General features: G+C 36.9%; 1 protein-coding gene across 1 annotated transcript in view; it reads left to right on the top strand.

Annotated features, from left to right (window-relative positions):
* Positions 1 to 14937: 14937 nt before the first annotated feature.
* The window catches only part of LOC117291714 (probable insulin-like peptide 7), a 33079-nt gene continuing 20488 nt past the window's right edge, over positions 14938 to 27528 (top strand). The window contains exon 1 of the mRNA XM_033773575.1: positions 14938 to 15297. Within this exon, the coding sequence (XP_033629466.1) occupies positions 15185 to 15297 (113 nt within the window). The 5' untranslated portion in view covers positions 14938 to 15184. The remainder of the gene's footprint in view (positions 15298 to 27528) is intronic.

Genomic DNA, 27528 nt, shown 5'->3' on the forward strand with positions numbered 1-27528 from the left:
GTGGATAAAGATGGATAGAAAGCTTCCCTGAAAATATTACTTGCTGAGGTGCTGTAGTTTTTTAGAAATGAGTCAAACAATGTAAGGGAAATAACTAAAAACTACAGCACTTCAGCAACTAATATTTTAAGGCGTTCTACATCATCCAAACGGTGTAAGTTTAATGTAAATCTGTGGACTTTGTGTTACAAAAAGTACCCAAATCCTTTAAAGCCATTGGACACTTTCAGAATAGAAAAAATAAAAAGTTCACAGATTTACGAATAACTTACAGGATTTACAGAAGTTAATGGTGAAAGACTTCCCTTGAATTCCATGAAATGCTTTCTTTTTGAGAAAAACGTTAAAACAATTATCAATTCTCGATATCGAGAATAACGGATTTATTTTAAACACATGTCATGACACGGCGAAACGTGCGGAAACAAGGGTTGGTTTTTCTGTTGTTTTCACCCGACTCCGAGGACCGATTGAGCCTAAATATTCACAGGTATAAAATGTGATACACGAAGTGTGGGCCTTTGGACAATACTGTTTAACATTAGACTATTCCTCTTTTGTAATTCGTCACGGCAAACTTGCAACAAGCAACAAAGGAGCTGCTACTACGTATTCAGTTGTGAAGATAATAGTTGAGAGTCAGTATCAAACCAACGTATTTAGTTGTATAATAGTTGAGAGTCAGTATCAAACCAACGTATTCAGTTGTATAATAGTTGAGTCAGTATCAAACCAACGTATTCAGTTGTAGAGATAATAGTTGAGAGTCAGTATCAAACCAACGTATTCAGTTGTATAATAGTTGAGAGTCAGTATCAAACCAACGTATTCAGTTGTAGAGATAATAGTTGAGAGTCAGTATCAAACCAACGTATTCAGTTGTGAAGATAATAGTTGAGAGTCAGTATCAAACCAACGTATTCAGTTGTATAATAGTTGAGAGTCAGTATCAAACCAACGTATTCAGTTGTATAATAGTTGAGAGTCAGTATCAAACCAACGTATTCAGTTGTAGAGATAATAGTTGAGAGTCAGTATCAAACCAACGTATTCAGTTGTAGAGATAATAGTTGAGAGTCAGTATCAAACCAACGTATTCAGTTGTGAAGATAATAGTTGAGAGTCAGTATCAAACCAACGTATTCAGTTGTATAATAGTTGAGAGTCAGTATCAAACCAACGTATTCAGTTGTAGAGATAAAAGTTGAGAGTCAGTATCAAACCAACGTATTCAGTTGTAGAGATAATAGTTGAGAGTCAGTATCAAACCAACGTATTCAGTTGTATAATAGTTGAGAGTCAGTATCAAACCAACGTATTCAGTTGTAGAGATAATAGTTGAGAGTCAGTATCAAACCAACGTATTCAGTTGTAGAGATAATAGTTGAGAGTCAGTATCAAACCAACGTCTGCAAAACGTGTTATCGTACTTGGTTTTCTCAGCAATGATTGGCTATTATTAATGCAGTGAGTTTCTATTCATTTCAAATCAGGGTCCAATGTCATGTCTCTGCATGCTTACCGCAAATGTAATGTGTTTACTGTGCCTGTTTAAGCGCAGAATTACATGTTAAGCCGAATTGGAGCCGTGAAACGGGGCCGTGACAACAGGTTGAGGTTCTATCGAAAACGAGGCAAGCTGCCTCGCCTTATTGTCTGAATATAGCGTCGCTCACTACAGTTTAACCTACAAGGACGGATGTACATAGGTTTCTCACGTGCAGTTGAAGGAAGGAATTATAATGGGGTGTGACTTAAGTCTAGCAAGACCTGGGTGTCACTTGCTAGTGCTGACCAGTTATACAGACTTAAAGTGATACCTCACACCCACTGTTTAAGCATTTTCTTCCTCCATGGTTTAAGCAAACCTCAAAGTTAGAGTCAATATTTCACAGGTTGTGTGTTGTAGGGGTTTATTCCGCAAGGTGTGACAGTGTTTATGCAATTTTCTCTACATTGGATTACATCTCCGTATAGCGCGTCTTTACAAAGCAATGTTGCGCGTAAACTTTTTGGTTGTTAAACTAACGCCACATTTAAAGTGTTTCCAGTGGAGTTACGGGTAACGGTAAAGTGCCCAAGGATGCCAATCTCAAGTAAAAATGCATAGTCCAAAACGAGTACCCACTGTGGTGTTACAAATATGGATGTGTGCGTTAAGATTACTCCACGTGGCAATCTATATAAATTGAATATCACACGCTTAACTCCTGTGATATTTCGTCACCAGCGCGGAAGTTGTGGGCGTAATCAAATGAATTAAACAGCCAATGTAATGATTCTCAAGGATGGATGGATATCAAGCATCTTACACGACTCGGGCTCAAGACATTGGGAGACTTTCAAGACTTTTAAGGCCGCCTGACTTGGACGGTTTTCAGACGCAGGCCTTTCCTTAAAGAGACGGACTTTATCATTGGGGCTATGTGACGCAGCGAATTATATATTTGGAAGGTCGCCGTATGGTTCGGTTGCAAAGGATAGTCCATGCATAGAGGCCATGTATGGAGGCCATTAAACATGGCCTTAGTCGGATGAAGAGGAAGTCTGCAATGTATTAAAGTATCAAAATGAGCCTACAGCAGATCAAAATGGCGGACAAGTCACTCACACCCTTTGAAAGTACAATGCTTTCTGTCGGGTTCGTTTCTGTGTCGTCAGAACAGGGGTCAAATTAGACACTTTCGCTAAATTGGTTTCAAGAATTGTTTTCGTAGAATCTTTGACACAAATCTATTGTTTATTAATAATTGCATAGTGACAATGAACCATTGCTTGCCACGTGGGTAAATTTGTTTGTGTCACAAGACATCGTAGAAGCAAAGACGTACAGGAATAGCCCGGATATGAGCGTCTGAGAATAAGCCATACGGACTGGCCACAATATTTGGTTGGGACCTAATATATATGTTGGAGCTGTTGACTTGATAGACATGTGTGTGTTTTAGGTAACAGAATCGAAGATAAGTGTGTCAGATGCTGGTATAGTTAACAATGAACACCACTACGCTATGGTATGATATGGGAGTTTTAATCGATGGAAAATAGAGTCTAATCTTATATCAGAAACACTAGCCTTGCCCCGTATACAACGCGTTCCGAGCTATTGACAAAAAGAGAGAAAGGAAAAATTACCACAATGCAAAACAGGTTGGACTTGTTTAAATTAATTATGTTGCCTTATACCGTTTGGAATTTAATTCAACTGATTGATTTACAATTGCATTGACGAAAGTTCCTGCATCCTAAAAATAGATAAAATGGACCTTCACTACAGATAGACTATATAGTGTGATTCTTTCACAATAACCCAGTGCATGGTTCTGATCCAATACACGGTTAGACCTTGCGAATCTCATTTTAAAAAGACTCTTTCGCCTGAAAACTTAGACCTCTGTGCTATGCATTGCCTAATTGACCGAATTCATCAAAGGCAATTCCGAACTGTAAAATCCCACGTGTCTTCGAACAGAGTTTATAAAATCTGGTATTTTCCTGTTACTGTCCCTCTGGGCTTCAGTACGTGCTAGAGTAGAGCAAAGGTACCGCAGACTCAGTAACCAAAGAGAAAGGTTTCAGTTACCTGAAATAAAATAGTGAATCAATAATGATGATTGAAAGCCTTCAAAATATCTTATACGCGACATGTTTCGCTCAGCTTATTAAAAATGAATCCGCTAGATGTAATTGGGGGGGGGGGGGGTAAAGTCAATTTAGCGGAGTAAACAATTTTTTGAATGTTTTTCAATTTGTTTTAATGAATCACCACCTCCAGCAGAGCCGGCTTTATTTAGAATACAAACCCCCACGAACATGGAAGCCTTCGCAAACAAAACTATTTAAATTTGTTTGTAAATAAGAGGGCGTACAGACCGTGGGATGATCACCAAAAAGGGCTCTAGTTTTCGAGTTTTGTGATCTACCCTCTGCAACTACCTGAATTTGTCCCCAGATGTTCGTATGGTAGTCCTGAATAACATGTGAAAGTCGTCAAGGGCAAAACTTGCACAGTAATGAGTTATTTTAATTAGAAAATAATTATAGGAAAATAGCACCCTCTATTGGTAAAAAATTGAGAACTGTGCACAAACTCTATGGGCAAATCCAAAGTGCACAAACGAATGGGGAAAATATACTGGCTTATTTATTTTGCTTTCATTTACAGGTGTTCAGCTCTTTTCTCTCAGATCTCAATTAATTAATTATTTAACACCCCTGGAAATATTATTCTGTACATCAATCATTTCCCCAATTAAGTTATTTCAATTGTTTCTTAATGTCACCAACAAACTTTCTGGACCTCATTTTGGTCATTTACTAAGTCTTCAGAGCTTAGACAAGCCTTAATTAAATTTTAATCGAATGAATGAACTTAACAAAAAAAGGATATTGTTGACAAGAGACACACATTTAGATTTTTTTATTCCTTCTCTTCATATCATAATGACATATTTCTGGTACAATACTCATTGTTATTATAAACATTGAAATTTAATATTACCCTCATGATGAATTATGTTACTTTCTTGAAAAGGCCCTTTTTAAATTCCCCCAAACAATTCAATTTAAAACAATTCAAATTCAAATTTAACAGCTGAACACCCAGCGTTTGTTCTCTTAATCATCATTGGTTTAGAACACAAAAAGCTAACCAAGAAATTATGCCCATTGGATCTTCTTTGCAATTTACAAATTGATGATCATGTATTTAGTGTCTCAAAACACAGAGTTTTTTTATTAAGGGGCTTGCCACACCATGGCATATCACCTGCTTGTATGTTAACGTTTGCGATCGTTTGCGAAATATCAACATTACGTTTGTACGCTGATATAGGTTAGGGGTAATATGTCGCTTATGTTATTAGAGCACGCTGCGATACGCTATTAAAATTTGGAGCACGTAGAGCCCGCAACAAAATATTGAGCATGTTCAAAATTTCTCGTTGCCCGTGGTACGTTAGACATACGTCAGAGGTACGTTACTTGTTGGCTGGTATAGGGCTCTGTGATGTACTTTGGCTGACGAAATAAATACCTTATATAACCTATGCCTGGCGTATCCCCAACAAGTCTCGACGTATTCTGACGTATCCACCTGTGTAACATACATAACTTCATTTTAAGTTAGTGATACGCTATCAATTCATTAATCATTAGTCATACGCTTTGTATACATTCAGTACGCTATGGATGCGATTCTGGGAAGTTGGACGCTCTTGGACTTTTAAAATGCTCGAACTAGTTTCTGTAGGCCTATACGCCGGCATACGTTAAGGCGATTCGCCATGGTGTGACAGGGCCTTTAACAATTTCGAAGATTTAAAGATTTTACAAAATTGAATTAAAATTATATAGTTTTTCTACTTTTCTATTGAAAATGATGATTCAGGCAACATTTTGTTTAAATTAGTTATCATCAGAATAAACATCCCCATCCGAGTCCTTTGAAGTGTAGTGGAAAATTTCCACTCCACAATTGGCACAAAAGCATAAGTCTGTGCAGGGGAAATTGATTCGTTGACAGGAACATCTTCTGTGTGATATTTTCCTTTACATACTTTCTTCTTCAATCTGCATGATACACTGTACGGGGAGCACGTTCAGCTGAGGCGTTTCAGAATCACCAGTGTCAGAGCGTAGCAACCTTTTGATCGTGGTTCACCTTCAGTTGTCTCTTTGCTAATGGCATCACTATTCTCGCGTTCTGCAAGCGAATTAGAAAAGCATACTCGATGACTGAACAGACAGTACAAAAAATAAAAACAATTTGTAGGAAAAGCAAACATGTACGGTTTTGGTGAAGGTACAATATTACAATAACATAGAAAAGCAATCAGATCAACTCATTGTTCCGTAATTGCAGATACACATCCAATCCAAAGTTTATTTAGGCAGTACGAATTTCTCAATCCAAGTAGCATGACCTCATACCCTAGTCAACTTGTGCCCAATTATTAAAGGTCAATCCATACAAAACGTATGATAAAGAGCACTGGAAAGCTTTTGATATAAAGAGGACATTTTTTACCCAATACTTTGAACTTTTCATTATCTTGTAGCAAATTCTTGCCAAAATTTACACAGATTTTTTATTTAATTTGAGGGCTGTTATTTAACACATAAAGTGCAAATACACCTAATAATGGGGATACTGGTCCTGTTCACAAATACCAACAGTTTACCATATATTCATTTGATTTTTTTCTCTTTTTCCTTAAAACAAAAGAAAAGAAGGTTACGCACTTCTTCTGGTGGACGAGAGTAATGAACAAGTTATTTTTTTTTACCTTCAATTTTTTTTCTTCTCTAGCTTTCTCAGATTAGTTTCTGCCTTTCTTTGTTTCTCCTTCTACCTGCACGCTTCATTGTCAGCGAATTTGCAGAAGTGTTGATAGCACCAACCCAGAGCGGACATGTCTTACTGAAAAGAAAAGAAATACAAATAAATGAGGCCCTAGTTTACTCATCTTATTTTAAAACAAAATTAGGCTTGTTCCCCTTAGTTTAAATACAAAATTTAAATTTAAATACCACATCTCAAAGAAAGCTGGTTGGCGGGTTGTTTGCCTCTAGAATTTTAAGAATAAAGATGGGGATGTTATTTATTATTATTAAAGCATACTTCATCACGTGATTAGTATGGGGGTCTTGGGGTATGTACCCTTGCCCTTCCTCCACTTCAGTGTTTTAGTCTAGTAAGTAAGGGTCAGTTTTTCCTAAATCGTGTAAATTTTTAAAAGGCCTAGTGCATTAAATATTTAATGCTTATTGATTTTTCATACTGTAGTCTGTATGTAATTACTTATTGTAACAGTACATGTATGTTTTTGTTTTTAAGTATTAAGTAAATAACTAAAACCGATGTGTGTCATCATCATGATTCATCAACAAAATGTGTATCCTCAGCATGTGATCGTGACTCTGATTTCGTTTCATTTAATTGAGAGATCGGAGGAGCATTTCATTTTGTTTAACTTGACAAAATAAAAATAAAATAATGATTAACTGCTTTGCTTCGAATTGAAGCACAACTATTTCTGGAAAGAAATGTTGCGCTTCCACTAGTAGTTAGTACATCCACGGTACTCCAACCAGGAGCTGCCGGGAAGGTCTTTTGTATTTGTAGGTCGCTGTCATGTCATCATCCATCATCCATCATCCATGGCGTCCGTCGGCACATCACCGATGCTGATAGTTTTTCCTAACCACTGCTGGGCCAACGAACTCCTGCCAGCGATAATTATTTTCCCTAACTAGCTTGGATTTAATTTATGTTGTGTTCATGCAACACAACACGAGCCGATCTTCGCAACTTTCTTCCCCTTCACACAGGACGAAGTTTCCTGAGAAGTGTAGACGACGACATCTTTCTGAAACCCTTTTCGAAACCACGGCTTCGGCTCCGGATGCTAGCTTAGCCCGCGGTTGTTTTGGCAATTGTGCGTGCTTTGCGTACGCGCTCAGTCAGGGCTTCAGACGAGATAAGGGAGCCTGAAGCTGAATCAAACGCAGACGCCGTCGTTTCAAAAAGGGCCACAAAACCACAGGACTCCGAAACAAGCTCTTTCATTGGTCCACACATCCACATGCATGTCATATGCGCTATGATTGGCCGAGCTTACAAGTCATCTATTTTTTTGTTGCACGTTCAGCCATTTATTCTCGCTGTATTTTTGTGCTTCATTTCGCGAATAAATCCATACTGCGTAAGTTTTGTGCTTGACGATTTTTTTTTTGGTGGTAAGTTGAATTTTCTTTAAATTTTTAGACCAAATGTAAGTAGTTGTGTAAGGTAGATCACTGAAAAACAGAATTTGGAGCATCATCCCACGGTCTATAATGGGTTTTCGGCAGAACCGTTACACTATTAAAATGTCATTGACAGCTTGCATGAGTTCAACCCAAAACCATTCGTTATATTTCAAGTAACTCGGTGCGCTTTGGGCGCGAAACTCGAAGCACAAATTATAGAAGATGTGGGATCTACGCACGTGATTATTCTTTTATGGAAGTTTTGTCTCTTCTTGGCAACAATTGTGTTCGTGTGGTCATGACATTACCAGGGGCACCCTTGAATAGCCACTACACATCTCAAGAGTTTCGTTTTGCTTTAATAGCACGACTCTTATCAAATATTGGCCCGTCATTATAATGATTCCGTGTCATGACATTCCGTTTCAATTACATTTTGTAAGCAAAAAAAAAACGTTCGGAAAGAAAACCAAGAGAGAAATTGTGTAGAACTTTGACCTTGACATTCACATTGTCTTTCATTTAAAATGGGATTTATAATTATTCACTTGTCGTGAACCAAATTAAAAACAAAACACAAAAACATCCAACCTTAAAACGAAAAATGGTTTGATATCCATTGATTACTCCTATATAGTTATCATTGAACTCCTGAAAAGAGGGTGATTGTTCAGATTTTAAGAAGATAGCAACTTGGGTTGTTTGGAAGATGTGACATTTTACGACGTGTGAAATTGTCAAACTTTGAACTGAAATCGTGACCTAATACATGGATTGGAGTAATGATAAAGATGATAAATGGTGTACGCATTTCCTTCCTCCATGGTAAGGCAGACACGAGAAGTAACAAATATGACAAACTCTTGGGTTATAAGTCGCCAGAAACACTCACTGCTTTGCCACGGGAACTGTGGAATTCAACCTCAGACCTAATTGTGTTGTACCCATCGGGAGAAAAAACACACTTACAAGTGATTTCTTAAGATTAGCAGATTATGAAAGAACCAGTCAGGAGATGCTAAGGAGGTTTCTCTGTTATCGTGTTCTGTTTCTAAGATTAATTTACCACCCGAATATTTTGCTATTACCAGATTCACGAGATATGATTTTAGGTTAAAACAAATTAGGTCTAAGTACTTGATTAAATTGAACATTAAGACAATTGCATTTAGGGCACCTCAAGTTCTGACATGAAAAATACCATTGGTTTGGCGGTTATTAGTCATTCTAGTGCACCGAATCAGCAATTCGTTCCAATAAGACAAGTCACTTTAAAAACTAAATCGGCACAACTTAGTTCGCAAAATTCAATCAATCAACCAATATGTATTTATATATTGGTAAAAAAGGAGAATAATAACAATAAATTAAGTACATTTATTTCAAGTCAATGACAGTCAAGGACAGATCAAGGAAATAATTACTGAAAATGAAATGAAAAATATAAAGTAATAAATATACGAAGCAAACCAATTAATAAATCATATTATTGATTGGAAGCTGTATAAAAGCTTTTGTTTTCATTGGGTTGCAATGATTGTTGACAAGGGTTTAATATGTACATTATCTTGTTTGATGACTAGCTTTATACTTTTTAAATCCTTGACAGCCCTTTTGCAATCTGCAACAAGATTTTTTCATCATCTCTCATGCGGCAGTATTAGTCCATTGTCGGATGAAGTTCTCTTCATAAAATTTCTGGATTTCTGGATTTCATCTCCCCATCTTCTTTCCATCTCTCTGTCTTCATATTCTTCTGTCAGTGATAGTCTCTTCATCCACCTGTTGTCATGTTTTCTTTGTGTCCTGTCCATCTCTTGCCCATCTCCTGTCCATCTGGATTTCATCTCTCCATCTTCTTTTCTGTCTTCCAATTCTTGTTCTTTTTTCATTTTCTAGTTCTGTTTTCATTCCTACTCCCCATTTGTCCTTACCATTATTGCATTATTTTTTTCTGCATGTCTTAACATTACTGATTCCCAACAGTGGAAATATATCCCAAACTGTTCTGAAAAAGATTGTGTGCTGTTGTCTTTATATAAATTTACCTAATTTATTTTTGATATTGCTCGTATTCAATTCGTTTTTATAAACATATTTTTGTATTAATACAACTTTAAAATTTTACTGTGTATGTAGTTACTGGGCACTTCTGAAAAACAGTGTTTCACGGAGAGGTTTCCCCAGGGTAAAGAAGAAATAAATCACAAGTAAAACAACTTTCTAATGCTTATATAGGATTTGAGGCATTGCATGGTGAGGTATGGATGTATATTTGGTTTGCGGTAACACCATGTGTGTATCTACTTGCATGGTACATGTACTTGCCAACAATTCAGAACTGACTCCGCGGCAGTACAGTTAATTACGATCCTATAAGCTAAAGTAGTAGTCCAGTCTAATTTCTATACCATCCGCCCTGGTAATAGTTAAAAAGCAGGACAGTTCTTTTCAGAACTGAGAAGTCTCCCGAACCTCCGATTATCTACTCCACGGCAGTAGAATAAAGCAAGACAGTTCCCTAAGAACAACTCTACCTGGCAAGTAGATACGCACATGGTGTTACCGCAAACCAAATATACATTTCTAATGCTTGTTTTGAATGGGTATTCAACACCCATTACTTGCCTCATCAGTTCTAAATAGATAGAAATTATAGTCCAAAAACGACCTTAAAAAAACGGTTTTCTGAAATAGCGTTTCAGTCAATGTACTGTTGAGGAACACAAACTAAATCTTCTCTTATTTCGTTTTTTCGTTTCTCCATGCCCCTACGATAAGATATAAACGTTTGCATTCCTTGTTTTGTTTTACAGCAAGAGACAAGATGAAGTGGTTAGTGTGAGTGATGATCAATCAATACATTGGCGCAGATACAATAACAGAGTATAGCAAACTGAAACACTGTGAGTACAAACACAAACCCTTTTTCCAAACGTCTTTCAGATGATAATTTATGTTCAAGACAACGTGCGACGTATGTTATTCTGGAAAACTTCAATGGCGTTTTAATATGTGACATCACTGATTTATCATTGTCTGAAATTGTCTGAAATAATGTTCAAGATCGGAAACGAATTGACTTACACGACACCCAAGAATCACCATTGTTTTGGAGTAGTTTGTGTTTGTTGTTGTTTTGACTTACACGACACCCAAGAATCACCATTGTTTTGGAGTAGTTTGTGTTTGTTGTTGTTTTGACTTACACGACACCCAAGAATCACCATTGTTTTGGAGTATTTTGTGTTTGTTGTTGTTTTGACTTACACGACACCCAAGAATCACCATTGTTTTGGAGTATTTTGTGTTTGTTGTTGTTTTGACTTACACGACACCCAAGAATCACCATTGTTTTGGAGTAGTTTGTGTTTGTTGTTGTTTTGACTTACACGACACCCAAGAATCACCATTGTTTTGGAGTAGTTTGTGTTTGTTGTTGTTTTGACTTACACGACACCCAAGAATCACCATTGTTTTGGAGTAGTTTGTGTTTGTTGTTGTTTTGACTTACACGACACCCACGAATCACCATTGTTTTGGAGTATTTTGTGTTTATTGTTGTTTTTTCCTGGTTGCAATCGAGTCCATCATATCTTTCGAACTCGCTCAAAATCTCGGACAAAATGCAAAACCGTTTTTTGAGTGTTATCACAAAAACGGTATCTCCTGGTACAAACACAGTTATTTGATTTATAACGTTGATTGCGTCTATCTGGAAGAGACGATGTGAATAAACTCAGTTCCCAAACCAAAGATGATATAAAAGCTATAACAAAGATGGGCTTATACAATAAGTTTGTTTGTTTGTTTGTTTGTTTGTTTGTTTGTTTGTTTGCTTGCTTGCTTGCTTGCTTGCTTGCTTGCTTGCTTGCTTGCTTGCTTGCTTGCTTGCTTGCTTGCTTGCTTGCTTGCTTGCTTGCTTGCTTGCTTGCTTGCTTGTTTGTTTGTTTATTTATTTAAATATAACCATTCTACTTATGACTTGTTTATAAATGTGATTTTTTTTCCCTTGTTTTTCTTGATTTATTCTAGTTTTTGTTTGTCCTTTTTCTTTGAACCTCTTTTATATCAGCTAGCCAGGCTAAGCTGTATTAAATACAGCCGGTAAACGACCGTGCACTTGCTACTCAAAATTTAAATTGTGTTTCTCGAGCGGGTTCTCTTAAAAGTCGTGGGGAGCATTTTTTCAAATAAAATCAAACACAGTGATGAAAACGCTTAGTTAACCAATAAGTGGCAGTCCAATGCACTTTATGTAATAAGAACTGAAAAGAACCAGGTATTTCCTTAGGTTCAACAATTGTAAAGTGACTATTCAAATTTCTCCTTCTGCTTGAAAAGTGCGCTTAACCCCAACCTGGCATAATATTTCATCCGCTGTTGTACGTTGCTTGAATAAAGAGTCGAACCCTTAGCAAGTCAAACCTTCTTGTTACAGAGAACCATTTAGGTCGCGTCTCGTTTATTATGAGAGAAAAGCACTCAAGTTGAAACCGTACCACGCTCGTATACTATGTAAATAAACACAACTAAATGTCGCAGTTTTTGTACTCGTGTTGTTTTAACCAGACCGGATCACATTTGTGATCTTTTTTCCCCTTACACTCTCTTTTTCGACAGAGTTAGAACATTTGGGTTATTTTCGTACATAGTAGCTAACAATCACTCAATAACAGTTGTTGCATGCTTTTCAAGTAATTTGTCGGTCTGCTCATTCTTGGGGGTGGGGGAATCGGTTATCTTCAAATCTCAAGACACACTCCTGGGGTTGCACTATTTTTTTGAGGAGATAATTGGAGGTAAAAGGAAAGTCATGCATGGTAACGATAAATCACGGGATGCGGGGGCCTACAAACCCGCTGTACTTTTTTTTTAATTTGAAATATATTATTTGTCAAACAAAAAACAGTGTACCCTGAAACTGGTCCAATCAAACTTAGGGTCATATGTTCGTATCACAAAATAAGAGTAAAACAACAAACATTTTTAACAATATAACTACAACAACTAACAACACGATAACATTTATATTTAAACAGTAATAAAGATCAAATGTGCACAGCTATATTCCGGATGAGGATACAATTGTTCTCGTTTCCATTTTATGAACAGCAGTTTGGAAAAAAATGATTGTGTTTGAATACAAACTGTAAAGAGTTACTCTGTATATCATTTGGTGCATTTGTTACCAAAATGAACAACATACTGAATTACCGCAAGTTAATTCAAATGGCGGAATTAATGTAAACAATTTCAATTTCGTTCGATTGTTCATCAATGATGTATTTGAGCGACAGTTGTCATATATTATTGCCAATTGTCGCCGTAGAGGTTCATCAATTATTATTATCCAATTATTTATTTACAATGGCTCGGTTTATTTCCAAAATCAAGGCTTAAAAGCCTTTAGGAGGCTGAGTTTATTTAAATTTTTAGCAATATTTAGAAGAATTAAAAACGTACATTTTTAAAATATAAAAAATGAAGACGCTTAAAAGTCGTTCAGCAAAGTACGTGTGGCTTACAAGCTCAGAACATTTACGACCAATTAGTCCAAACCACGCATTCAACGCCTTCTATATGTCCACCAAGACAGGGTTAAAGGCAGTTCGGTAGTGGACATGGTCACAGTCTGACGAAGCTCCTAGTTTAATTTTTTTTAACGAATCTTTTAATTTACGTGGATGACTATTTTAAAAAATAATAAACGACAACAACGCAGATAATGGATGACAACAAATTGACAACATTGAAAGCAAGTCTCTGTCATAAACTAAAATAATTATGGACAAAAATTAGAGCAACTCAGACATAGATAAAATGAGGACGATATTTGAACAGAACTACTTTTATTATGAAGCACCTGCTGGGATGAATTGTTTTCTCATAAAAAAAAAAATGAGAAAATAGATTAAGCTGTTGCGAACTATGCAAACATACAAGTAAATGGCCTGGCCCGTGCAGAGTCTCACTCGAAAGCCACATACTCATAGGTGTCAATAATTTGGATGAAATTGATGAAAGCTAAATCGTTCATGAAGCGTAAAAAAGGCTTAATTTCTTTTCAAATATTTTATTGTTAGGCTATAAGTGCGGTAGAGGCCAACAAATTGCATTAACAATAGATTAGAGTCATTTACTACCAACACCTAATTACTAATTCTCATTAGTGCATTGCCCTTGACAGTGGATTTAAGAGATATCAGTGTTGAAATAACAAGTTTTCATGTGTTTGCCTTTCGAATGTTTCTGGTTCTTTCGAGTTTTGATTCTTTCGGGTTTGGGTTTAGATTTTTGACTTGCCCATGCAGGTTACAAAGTGAAGACGAATCAATCGTCAAAGAACGTGATAACCTCACAGTTTGAAACCTTGACTCGTTCGGTGGGATATCATCTGATGATGATGATGATGTAACATAATATGTGTAGTGCTTGAGTAACTGTCATTGTGCGTGTAACTGTATAGACTAAATTACAATAAACAACAAAAAATATAGGATTTAAAACTGTGCATGCGAAAGGTTTGTTATAACGCCAAACGAATATCTCTATTTGAGCAGCATCCAGCGACGAGGCCAGCATTCTCCTGAAGATGATCAGAGCATACTGATCGAAACATTGAGTCCTTAAACAACAGTTTTTTCAGAACCAACACTCCTCAAAAGGTGATTTTCACATGGTGTTACCGCAAACCTCTCTGTTAACTGTATACATTTCGCTCCGTATAAACGTGTTCTTTTCCGTATACATGTTTGTTCTTTGGATTCACCACTATTACAAGCTTCGTGATAAACAAAGGAATGCTTAATACGGCAAAGCAATGAGTGTGACTCTCTGACTAAAATGAAGTTATAAAAACATTCAAAGTTGCTGATAAAGCTAACAATACGAACAAAACCCATACAGTACACGAACCTCTTAAAATGCCTCTCAAGCGTAAAGCAGTTTTAATTGTATCCGATTCCCCGCCCCCTTTCTGGGATGTCGGTAATCTCCGGGCATTGAATAATTCTATATCATAACAAAACCTTCCCGCTCAGCTGCCTTCCAGTAACAAGAGGCAGTGACGTCACTTTTGTTCTAGCCAATGGCGATACCATTAGGACGAATTTGTCACGATCGTCGTAACGGTATCAACTCCTAACATGACACGTCGGGGACAACGGGTGAGGACAAGCGCCCCATCAAATAACCCCCAAGCGAATCAAACCATCCAAGCTCAATATAAGCGAGTATCTACGCATAGCATCCACCCACCGGTCTAACAATAACTCCTATTACATTGAAGGAAGGGCAGAGGACTACTGCACACGCAATACGGGAGCAGAGTGGTGGCTTTTTATTTTTACACAGTATGCTCTTTTTCAAGTGTCGCTCAGCCTCACCAGTCTTAGTCAGGTATCCACTTTGTACACGGTGCTCATTCTAGATGGAGCGCCTAATCAGCATTCACATCAAGCTTTTGGCGCTCATTTTACTCTTTCTCCTACCGTGCCTCCGCGCCGCTAAGCCGCATCTGCCTGTGGACCAGTGGAGATCGAGGTACGTAAAATACAATTTATTTGCTCTTGTTGTTTCCTGTTGTTTTTTTGTTTTTTTGCCTCTTCTTCATTTAGATGAAGACTGGCATTACTCACCATCTTGAAAAAAACTTACGCTTCATTTATTTTGTTGAGTTGCTGAAGTTGTGTTAGAACCAATTTTAGGCCTATCTACTAGGTGTTTATTTTTTAATTTTAACATCAAACCCATCTTCTTTTACAAATCTTTTAGAATAGACAAAAGCTGTTTACCAACTTAATGTTTAACTTATTTTGTTTCAATTACTTGTTTATGTCTTGCTTTTTGCAAGTAGTAAAGGGATTTCAAGTATCCACAAAGACGATAGAAAATTAAATTCGTGGACTTTATGATAAATTGTGATTTAAGAGAAAAACAACCAGTGGAACATGCTAGAACACCTATCCAGGGAATGAGGATGGCTACGTATCGATCTCATTTTCGGTGAGACATTCATATGACCCGTTTATGACAGATGGAGAAATGAAGAAATGACAATGTTAAGACACGTAGTGGTACGATAGTCCAATGAATGCCTCGCTAAGCAATTGACCGTCTTAATTCATTTGTCTTTTTTTAAACCGGTCGATTGTTAGTGAACATAATTATACCATAACATAACCAATTGGTTTCATTTCAAAATTTAATAGCATTTTTTGAGATATCGCCGAGAATCCGAAGAGGCTTTCCACGCAGGAAGAATAATCCGTATTTGGAATACACAATCTGAGAAAACGTTAGCAACAATGCTAAGATTCAAATTGGGGTTAAGGTTTTGCTCTTTTTCATATTCACATTGCTTCGAAATCATTCTCAAAATATTTGATCCTAACGAGAGTGTTTGTCGAATTCAAAGTGTTTTGTGGTTTTCTAAAAAAAGTTTGAGAAACAGCCGTAAGTAATGTAAACCAATTAACTATAACAATTTGTATAGCGCCCGTTACGAATAACACGATACAAAACGAATAACAGATGTTAAGATGTACATAATTGGGAAAACCAGATAAAGAAAACACACTGGACACCAGGCCAGTGCTCGCATTATAGAATAGGCATACATATACCACGCCAAGAGATAGTCGAAAATTACTTAATATTACAGATTTAAAAAGCAACGGGAAGATACAACAAATTGCATTTCAATAAATAAATAAATAAATATGCCCAAAATGCCATAGAGTCTCAGAACAACGAAACAAGATGGAATAGTGTGGTCATACCTAATTATGCGTACTCTCCTTTCTCGGCCTTTCAAAGCCCTTGAGATAAATAACTGAAGATTGTCGTAAAGCTTCAAGACGATTTCGGTGTTTATACAAAGCCTTTAAGTTCATGACTTTGGTTATGGCAGTCTCTAAACACGTTTATCACAACAACAAACAACAACAACAACAACAACAATAACAACAACAACAACACACAAACAAAAACAACAACAACAAACAAACAATCAAGTGAGCTTAGCACAAACAACAACAACAACAAACAAACATTTGAGCATTGGTTGACGACTCAACGTTTTGATCAGTATATTATCTGGTCGTCTTCACGATCCTCGCTGCAACGGTCCTTTTGTTCTATGTTTTCTATTGTTTTCGCTATTTTATCAATATTTAATCATGGTTAAGGCTATCTTATACATATATTTCTTTATATGTAACTTTTATTTAACACTTCATAGACTTGCCAGTTTTGTGAACAAGACATCCTTCTCACTTATTTTGAATCATTGCCGTATTTGTTTATAGTTTTTCAGCGTATCCATACTTTACTCGATGTAAATGCCGACTTGAATTCCCGTATGGGGTGTTACAGTGAGGAAAATCGAATTGATATTTTCATAGAAACAAAAACATAACAAAGAAATTAAAATTTTGAAGACAGCGCAATAATTATAACGCAGACGAAGGCCATGTATGGTTTCTAGGCAACGTGTAAAGTTGATAAAGCGACCGGAAGACGGAACGTTTTTTATTTTGTTAAGGATGCAGAAGTTAAAAACCTTGACTCATTGCCTGGCGTGTTCTCTCAAAGATTGCTACAACAAACTGCGTTTCAAATCAATTCGTCTGAAGCTTGAGCAGTCAACCTATCTACCCGTGTAATGCTCATTATTTTCCTATTTTGTTTTTAAAACAATCAATGGTACCTAGCAGCTGAGTTATTACTCTGTTGGGTCATTTGAATGAAAAGTGCGCTTCAAAACTGAACGTGTTTTTGTTTTGTTTTTTTTACCAGAAAATGTCAGCTCCATCGGGAGTTCAAATAATTACCGCGCGGCGGTTTCATATTACAAAAACAAAATCGTCGGAAGGATTTTGTGAACATAAAGAATATTCCTGACATTCAATACAATAATAGATTCCACTTCAGTCGAGAAAACAGCCAGGGCGTTAAGAGATTATACTAAATAGGTTTTTTTGTGGGTTTTGTTGGGGGGGGGGTTTCTTCTTCATATTGTGCTATTATGCGGCATGTTGGTGAACAACAAATAGCACTATTCCAATGATAACATACCATTAGAAGAATCATCTATGAATTGCCGAGAGGCAGAGTGTGCTGAAGTTTGCTTTCATCTAGAGGGTGGGAATGTTGGGAGGGGTGGGAAAGTCGGGAAGAGGTTGGATGTCTGTCAGGCCTGGATTTTAATTTTTATGCCAATTGTCACAATTACCCCGGGGAAACATATCTACTTACGATGGTGTCAGTCTTTGAGAAACGTCAAATCACATACATACAAACAAACATGAACACGTTCACGAAAAGAAGAAAGCTAACGATGTTAACAATTGTTACGAGAGGGACTGAGGAGGAACAATACAATTTAAAAGACATATTTTCCATCGAAACATCCATGAGATTCTGATTGATTGATCAGTCAGATTCATTGTGGTTTATTTTCTATTTGGAGTACCATTTAATACAGCCACTGTTGGATTTATCTTTGAAACCATAAATAATTCTCTTGCAAATTGGGAGTCTTAAATCCTGTTATGCAATTAAACAATTTCTTATTCGATTAAGAAAGTGCATATTAAGAAAAAATGGGTCGGTTGATTGGAATTATAACCATGAGTTATAAAGGCTTAGCAGGAAGCTTTTTACAACTTTTTCATCGATTTTTTTTACAACAAGAAATGAAATATTTTATTTCAGTAAAAATTTTGGAGCTATGTTTTCTTGCGTAGGAATGCGCGTCTTTGTAAAAAAAGAAAAAGAATCCAACAACAAATCTACATATTGGTAATCCATAAGGCACATTAAAAGCCAAATGATCAGTTTTAATGCCTCAATGATGCGATAAGATCAATAGATCTTGGAATCTTTTACCACGGACATACAATGTTGCGTACCTAGAAATCAACCGCTCTCCAAAGCCGTGTGTACGATGCAGTACCCCATAATACCGAACGCTGTGTAATAAGTCCACAATAGAGTAGATATTCCAGTTGTAAAAACATTGAATGCCAAGGTAATGCATTGTCTTCGCTCTTTAATTGGAGCAAATCAGATGTAACCCTCATCTTCAGCTGAAACATGAAGGTATGATTTTGTTGAGAGAGAGCCCGCCTTTTCCGTTTCTGTTTAACGCGGACGTTGTCCGTGTAGTTTCAGCTGGTTAGACTGGCCGTGTAGTTTCAGCTGGTTAGACTGGCCGTGTAGTTTCAGCTGGTCAGACGCTAACGTGACTCTTGAAAGAGAGAAACAGAGAAAAAACAACACTCCATTATATAGGTCATTCTTTATGATGATGTCCTGATCCTTCGGGGGATTATTGTTAATTATTGTAAAAACATAATCCCTGAGAATGATCCGCTTAGTATTATTGCGTGGATGAAGAGGTTAGCAAAATAACCAGGATAAACTGGCAGTGCGTTATAGGCGATCTGGATCTAGCTGGGAGACTTTTATTGGGGTTCTGAGCCGGCCGTATCTTCTAGGAAAGTAGGAGAGTATATAAGACCCTGATATTAGGGACTTACAAGGTTGACCTCAGGGAGTGAAGCTGTCTTATTATATCACTGGTATGTCTACTCCTCTCCCCTTCTTTTCAAAAGGCTGTCGGCAGTTTCAGCATTATTAATAATCCTTCAGAGTAGGTACAGTTGGGTGCTAGCTTGCACTGCGTTTGCAAGAACTTGTGCGGCATTTGCAAATGTTGATTTTGAAGAACCCCACATAAAGAATTCTGGTGCAGGACGGGAAGTTTTAATTTCAAATGTACTACTTCGAAGGTGAGGGAGTTTGGTACAGTTGGGTGCTAGCTTGCACTGCGTTTGCAAGAACTTGTGTGGCATTTGCAAATGTTGATTTTGAAGAACCCCACATAAAGAATTCTGGTGCAGGACGGGAAGTTTTAATTTCAAATGTACTACTTCGAAGGTGAGGGAGTTTGTCCATTGCATCTAAAGGTTTTCAAGAAGCACAATCGTATCTCATCATCCCACTGAAATATTAAACGACTGCTAGCACCTCGGGATCACACTTTTGGGTGTTAACTCTCCTGGCACACTTTTTAAGGCCACTGTCGATAGGGCGCCTGACTATTTGCTGTGCCAATTACATGATGTTTTGTATGAAGCATTTTTCTGTATAAGAAGTATTTGGGTTTAATAAATAATAAAAAATATTGCAAACTATCAAATGTCAAAAATATGTCTGTATCGGTGAATTCGTATTTTTTTTAGAATGTTGCGCTCAATACAGAGTTGCATGTTTGATTAAATGTGTATTTTAATGGTTTGCCACTCTCAGCTTTAAGCGAATGTATACGTTTGGTAGTCACTATGGCAATAACAACGTTTGATAAGAAACTTACAGAAGCTTTCAATAGTATAAAACATTTTGATATTCAGTCCACTTTGAAATAGTATTTGTCTTGGAAAAATGTATCCCAAAAATATTTAAATGTCGGAAGCATTACTGTCAGTAATTTTGCTCTGACTGTGTATTCCAATAACGGATTATTCTTCCTGCTTGGACATATCGCTCCGGGGTCTTCCTGCTTGGACATATCGCTCCGGGGTCTGAGCGATATCTCAAAAATACTACCACCTTTTGAAATAAAAGAGTCACATGTTAGTTTTATGATATAAAAGGATTTAAAAAACCAAGGCATACTTTGCCCTTTAAGAAAAAGTATGTACTACTTTGTTCCTGTACACTTTTTATTGTGGTAGCTTGTGGCTCAGTCAGTGCTTTAGTTGATTTGATAGCAATATTGCATTTACATTATTTAAAAATGTTTCTATGAAGGCCGTCCGTACTTTATGTGAGCCAAGGTTTGTGAGACTGCCGGGTGTGACGTAGCGCAAGAAATGTCTAGAAAACACACATTGATGACCAATCGTGACTTATCAGACATGTTTCTACTTCTTGATTTGGAGGTTTTGTTGTTTCCTTTCTCAGCATTCCATAGATTAATCCAACTTTGCAATTATTGTTGCCTGAACATTTCTGATGACATAAATGGGAATTCAATATACTGCGATACATGACTTGTCATTGATCCGAACGTAAACTATCTGTTGTTATAAAGGTATAAGGCTTATAATAAGTTGTGCTGCCATTTAGCCTTCAAGAAAGATTCTGCTAAGGTCTAAAAGTCAGGCCATTAACTACAAACTTTTTTAGTTTTATATCTTTATTTTAAATAGCAAGGCCCTAAAGGCTTAGACATTAACTTCAAAGAATTGGAACTCTTCTTTGTCGTTGACCAAGAAAAGGGTTTTAAATTAGATTAGTTTTGTACTTTTCAACCAATGAATGCACATTAATCTCAACGGTTACATTTGACATTGAAGACTGTTTGATTTAATTTGTTTTTTTGTAAAATCGTCGTGGAAAAAAGACCACTGCCATCATCGTTCATCAACATTCGAGAAACATCCAAACTCTTCTATTCAGATATTCCTTTATCTCAACCTAGAGATATCAGATATATTCCCCCAGGTGTTGTTTTGGGTTTGTTTTGTTTCTCACTCAATGCAACCGTCCCCTATAGATAGCCGTCAGGAGGAATAATATCCAACGTAATAATAATTGCGTGTCTCTGTATTTCACGGCCATTTACACAACAAACCTCAAGGGACGAATGAAAATTGAATTTGACCGAAGATTCTGTTGTAGTGCATCAGTAGCCATAACTATAAATCGCTACCTCTCACTGTATGCGGTGAAACAAGAAATGAATAATATGCATGGGGTATCACACCGGCAGTATGAAACACACATAACCCGCCAAAACTGACGGACAAGATGTCAGTGATACATTGATTGATATTACTAGGGAAAAACACCTCCCATGCAGCGAGGCAACTGGAGCGTGTTCAATCCAAACACACGCCATTTCAACAGTCAACGGTCTCCGTTGCAAGTCGCGTTGCGTCGGTTATTGCAATGAAAGTGGATATATTTATCTGCCATTCGAGTTTCAGAACTCATGTAATAAGTATGTAATCCCAGTTGCATGCAATTCAACTCTGTAAATATTTATTTATTTGAGAGTGATTTTAATGTATATAAAGAGTCGTTTTTTTTTAAAAACAACACTTGCTCCTATGACTTGGAAACAAACGTAAAAGACAATATTGTTTCAATCCCTGTGTTGGGGAAGGTGGGGTTTAGACATTGATTTTCCTTGTATAGTGGAGCAAAATGCTGAAATCAATGTTACAGTTCCTATATTCAAACATTATCTTTAGTTTATAAATAACTAGCATTCAGTGTGCACATTCAGTCTAAACAGATCTGTCTTGCAACATTACTGTATAAATTTGTACTTTGTGGTTACTGTGTTATTTTAAAAAAGGAAAGCAATAAAGATAATTTGTGACAATGACCTAACTTTGAATTTTCTATTTTAATATTGAATTATACATTTACGTTGTTCAAAATGTAACACGTGACCGAAGAAACTTGTCAGATTGGATTGCCCTTGATTCTGAGTTTCATAGTGCCTGATCCATTATGGGTCAGTTTGAATCGAAATATCAGAAGAGGGTCCAGAAATAGGTAAAACTTCTGCGCAGAATCCGAGCTCACTGAATTTTAAAGAGCCATTCCCACAGTGTTTGAAGATGATACAAAAATTACTTACTTTTCATTAGTCAAGATGGATAACTCATCCCGTTCCTTTTAAATGGCATTCGAGCCATAGGGGACTCATGGATAGATTGTGCGCTTAAAGGGCACTTATTGCTCGTGTTAAAGATGCAAGTACATGTATGTTGTAAACCCTTAAACGTGACGAAGCATGTATGACTTGATACATCGTACCACGTTATGCATCACACTTAAGTGGGTTAACCACAGGACTAACTAACTAAACTGTGCCACGTGTTTACAGACTAAAACACTAAAGATTCCATTTTGAAATCAATATTTTGAGTAAGGTATGGCGAACAAAATGGCGTGGTGAAATCGACTATACAGCCATTGCATTCAGATTGGTTTGTTGTTATCAAATAATTTGTAAAGGCAGGTTAACGATGCTCCTTAAATTCCATGTATTGTTTTACATCTTTTCCATCCATTTTATTCCGAGTATATCGACGGTTATTATTGCCCTGTTTTTCAGGTTTTAACTGTTTTGATTTCTGAAATGACGAAAAAAGGTTAAGTTACATCTGCTCAGTTTGGACGGTTTTACTTCGTATTTTTCTCTCAAATGTGATTTTAAAATGAGATAGATAGTAAAATAGAAAAATCTCAGCGGAGACACACTTACTGCAAAAACTGCGGTGTTAAAATTGACACGATGGGTGTTATCACATATATATCAAACAATAATTGTTTAATTTACAATATAATAATAAATGCAGACCGTATTTATTTACCGCATGTTCCAATGGGAATGGGATGTAAGCCTAATTCACGCATGCTTGTGACCGGCTTCGATCCTAGTAGAGGAATTATTTTCGAAGGCTAAAGGATAAACCTAAAAACATAAATATAACAAAACATAACTGCCGTAACAAAAGCAACAAAAAAGATAATAGAGATGACATTGCTCGTCGAAAGCAGGGGATGAACAAAGAAAAGGGTAAACAAAGCGAGATTTTAAAGGGAAGGGGCTGTTTTGACCGTACCCATAAGTAATAGACGAAATCAATGACAAGAAGAGGGGGGGGAAGTAATTAATTTGTGAATTATTGTTATATTCCTCCTTGTCCAACCCTGCTTTCTCTGTGTGCGTTCATCTCTCTCATCTATTTCCCCTTGACTGATTTTGTTGCACCAGGGTTGTAATTTTAGCCTTCGTGAAAGACTCTGCCTGAAGGGTCGAAGCGTCAGGCAACTTACTTTACTTTTTACATTTAAACCAAAGGTTCATTTGGTTAGTAAGCATTATGTAACAGATAAACTTGGTTTTTATTTTAATTTTATTACCTATACATACATTTAAATTGGATGAAAGTGGATGGTAAATGGCACCTTGTTCTTACAAAAAACGCATATTTACCCGTAATATTGTCACTCGAAAATTGTTCAATTTTATCCATCAAACAAAACAAGCTGTAGACTTTCCGGCCTGCAAACCAGTATGGAAACTAGCTGAGCCTAATATTTACTGCTAGAATTGAGACCTCTTTCTAATAACTCGTTATTGCCTCCCTTCATGCCGTCCATGCGGCAATTTGACCGGTACCCCCAAGGGAGCGTGCCCGCTAATATATAGTACCTCAGTGGTTCAATTAAGTGATGTGTATCTCAAGGTATACATCGGGTAGGGACGAGATACATCTAGCTCGCCGACGCTAAAATCCATCAAAAAATACAAATGGAGGTACGGATTGCTATCTTGGGATCGGACCTGTTGAATTGCCGGCAGCGTGTTTAGGGGCGGATCCTGTGTGCAAAAAGAGGGGAGCAGGCTGAAGAGGGGGTTGAATTGACACGTGTATGTAAGGAACTCATATTCCCCGCTTGTATAGTCTGTATAGATTGTCAGATTAGCATCAGTAGACTTTTGGGTTCTAGGCGGGTTTGGCTCAAGCTGGCGTTATCAGTTTAAACGTGTCGAGACGGACTGTTTAGCTCAGGTCCAACATTTCTAGCAACATTCATACGTATATGTTAAAGGTTGTTGTAGCTTTCCTGATTCTTTGCATAACAAATCACGATCGCATCCCTCAATATAACCCCCCCCCCCCGCCCAACGGAGCGGTAAAATTGTACCGCGAATTAGTGATTGGACATTTTTATCAAGAACTGCGTCACGATTACGAATTCATATTAACTGTCAGTGTTGTTGTGTATGGATACGAAGTAGCATTTTGGTTTCGTGAAAGCATGAGCTCATTGATATTTATTTGATGAATTTTGAAGTCTTTTGAATTAATATTTAAAAAAGTACGATTAGATTGTTCTTAAGATGGTTATTTTGTTGAATTTTGTTCCGGACTCGACATTTTTTTTTATAAATATGTTATATTTATTTTTTTCTTCATTATGTATTGTATGAATATACTTTGAAGATGATGTATGTGGCGTTAGAATAATATTGAATATTGTCATATGTGTATCAAAGATTACACATAAGGGTGATAAAATGACACTAATGTCTGCCAAAGCAATAATATTTGTGTTACTTTAACACAATTTTGATTGTATACCTTCAGTATCTTCAATTCTTCTGTTTCAGCTAAGTTCTGTCTTTATAAATCCCTAGTTCTCCCAATTTTAGAATATGGCATGCCAGCTTGGCTCCCTCATACATCTCTCCAGACTCAGGCCCTCGAACGGGTACAAAAACGTGCTACTCGGTTTATTCTTGGGCAGAGGATGGGTGAGATGTCCTACCCCGATAGACTTAAGTCCCTCAACTGGTCGTCTCTGTCAATTCGTCGTAATTTTTCTGTTTTGTATTTTATCATTAAGTGTAAGTTTAACCTTATTCACTGTGATGTGGCAGACATCATTTCTGTCAACCATAGATATCCTAATGTTCTCACCTTCAAACACCTGTATGCTAGAACCGATGCTCTGCACCTATCTGCTCCTCATCTTTTTCCCAGGCTTTGGTCTAGTTTGCCAGAAAACATTCGTAATTCACTACTGCTCTTGCCCTTCCACAGCATTCTCAAATCACTTAGATTTTCTGTCTATCAATCTCATGAATCTACTGAATAGTAGCTTTAGCCCAATCACTTGTGCAATATTTTAGGTTTTATTTATATATTTATTTCCCTTTATTGTTTATCCTTACCCCATCTGTTATTTTTACTTATTTATTTATTTTTAATTTAATTTATTTTTTATTCTTAGTATATATTTATCATTTTCTATTGGTTTTTAATTTTCTGCTTTTATTATTGCTTTGTGTACTATATTATGTTAAATCTATATTAATTTTATTGTGTACCCCAGATGTGGGGCAACAGATCTACGGATCACAGTATGTATTTGCTTTTGTTGTCCCTTGCCCATCTTGGGGTATAATGTTGTCAATGTATTTTGTTTTGTACTGTTATGGCGAATAAAATAATAATAATAATAAAAATAATAAATAATAATGTGACACGCCCGCGGTTGGTTTCAATTTTACACCCAGTAATTGCAGTGTAGGGAATACGTCATCGAAAGGCACATTATTCCAATCATGACATTGAAGACTGTAGCTAATTAGAAAAGCTGCATGAGCTTTCGATCACTAAGTTCGTTTTGTCATCTATTACTTAGACTACCACGGCTACCCTTTTTTATATGTTCAACATTGAAGACCTAATTCTCTGTTAGTAAATCAAGTACCCTTTATGTAACAGCCGATGTTCATTTTGAGCGCAACGCTCCCTCTAACCACTTCCCCCAGTCAACACCCTTGAGTGGCATATCCCCCTACAGTGATCCCCTGGGTTACGAAACTTACCCAACTTAAATTGCAATTAACCCTATGTACCTTAATCGAGCTATTTGGCATGACAACCCCTTCAAGTGAAAGAGATATATCTCATATTACCCAATGCCTCTTGCAATAACATGCACAGTATGAGAGAGGCCGACGGCACATATTTGTCATCGGTCCCTTTGCCGAACGGTGGACCGGAGGAAGTCTTAGTTGTAGACGGGTAAAACGGCTTCATTTCAAGGGTCATTACGTCTGTGTCGAAGCAGGAATAACAACCTCTTCCTTGATGTTTATATGGACGGCATTTTGTAAACTCAAACATTTCGAATTAGACAGAAAAATACTGAGTTCCAGAGATTCTAAAATGACGCGGGGATAGAAACCTTATAGTAAATGGAGAGAGCGTGGAAAGTTTTATGTGCTTATACTTATTAGGTATTTCGGTTGAAGGATGGAACTATTACGGTTTCTTTATTTTGGGTATATTGTTTTAGTAACACTGTTTTCGTTTTCATGTTTGTTTAATCAGACGCACATTTTTTATAGCGGGAACAGTGTGAAAGAAAAAATGATGTGGCCATCATAACGCTATAGCACAAAGTGCCCAATTAGTAACACATTATGATTGCTGTGGTGGTTTTTGATGCATAATTACCGTGACTGTATAGTTACACTCCTATTTCACTCATAAAGTATTTTTCTGTTGTGTTGCGTTTACCTTTGTGTTGCTGCTTTACTTCTAGAGATGTTTTATAAATTGATTTCGACAGCAATTAGCAAGGGTCCCTTGCTAAATTGTAGCATGGTTGTAACATTTTACAAAATGTACCTCGTGTGAAAGGACAACGATTTAGTGTCCATGGTCAAAATCTTACCTATCGGAGGTTTTGACCAAGGAGCTGCGCTACCTCATCGTGGGAAGGGAACCTTGTTTTAATATTGACCGATGTCCTGGGTAAAGTTGCCCATACGGAGCATGCTATTGTGGGTGCTATCTTGGCCAATCAAGGGGATCGGATTACCAATTTATCATATCCCCATGACTTCTTGCTCTGTACTCTCATGGCGCACACGGGTTGTTGGTCTTTTTAAACTTGGCAGTGTGAAAGCTCACAAAAATCAGTCACACACGGTGATAACAAACAATCCATGCTCGTAATTTTTTTAGCAAGGGTCCCTTGCTATATTTTTGCCGTGTGAAAAGGGCTATACGACGTTTGGTTGTTTGTGATTATGAGTTGTGGATGTTGTCGCGAACTCCACACTAAAATATAAACAAATTAAAAACAAAATATTATATTATAACAATAATTAAATTGCGTTAACATTATATAAAATGAACTCAAACACCACATATATACTGT

The sequence above is a fragment of the Asterias rubens genome, chromosome 6, assembly GCF_902459465.1.
Source record: "Asterias rubens chromosome 6, eAstRub1.3, whole genome shotgun sequence".
Classification (NCBI taxonomy): Eukaryota; Metazoa; Echinodermata; class Asteroidea; order Forcipulatida; family Asteriidae; genus Asterias; species Asterias rubens.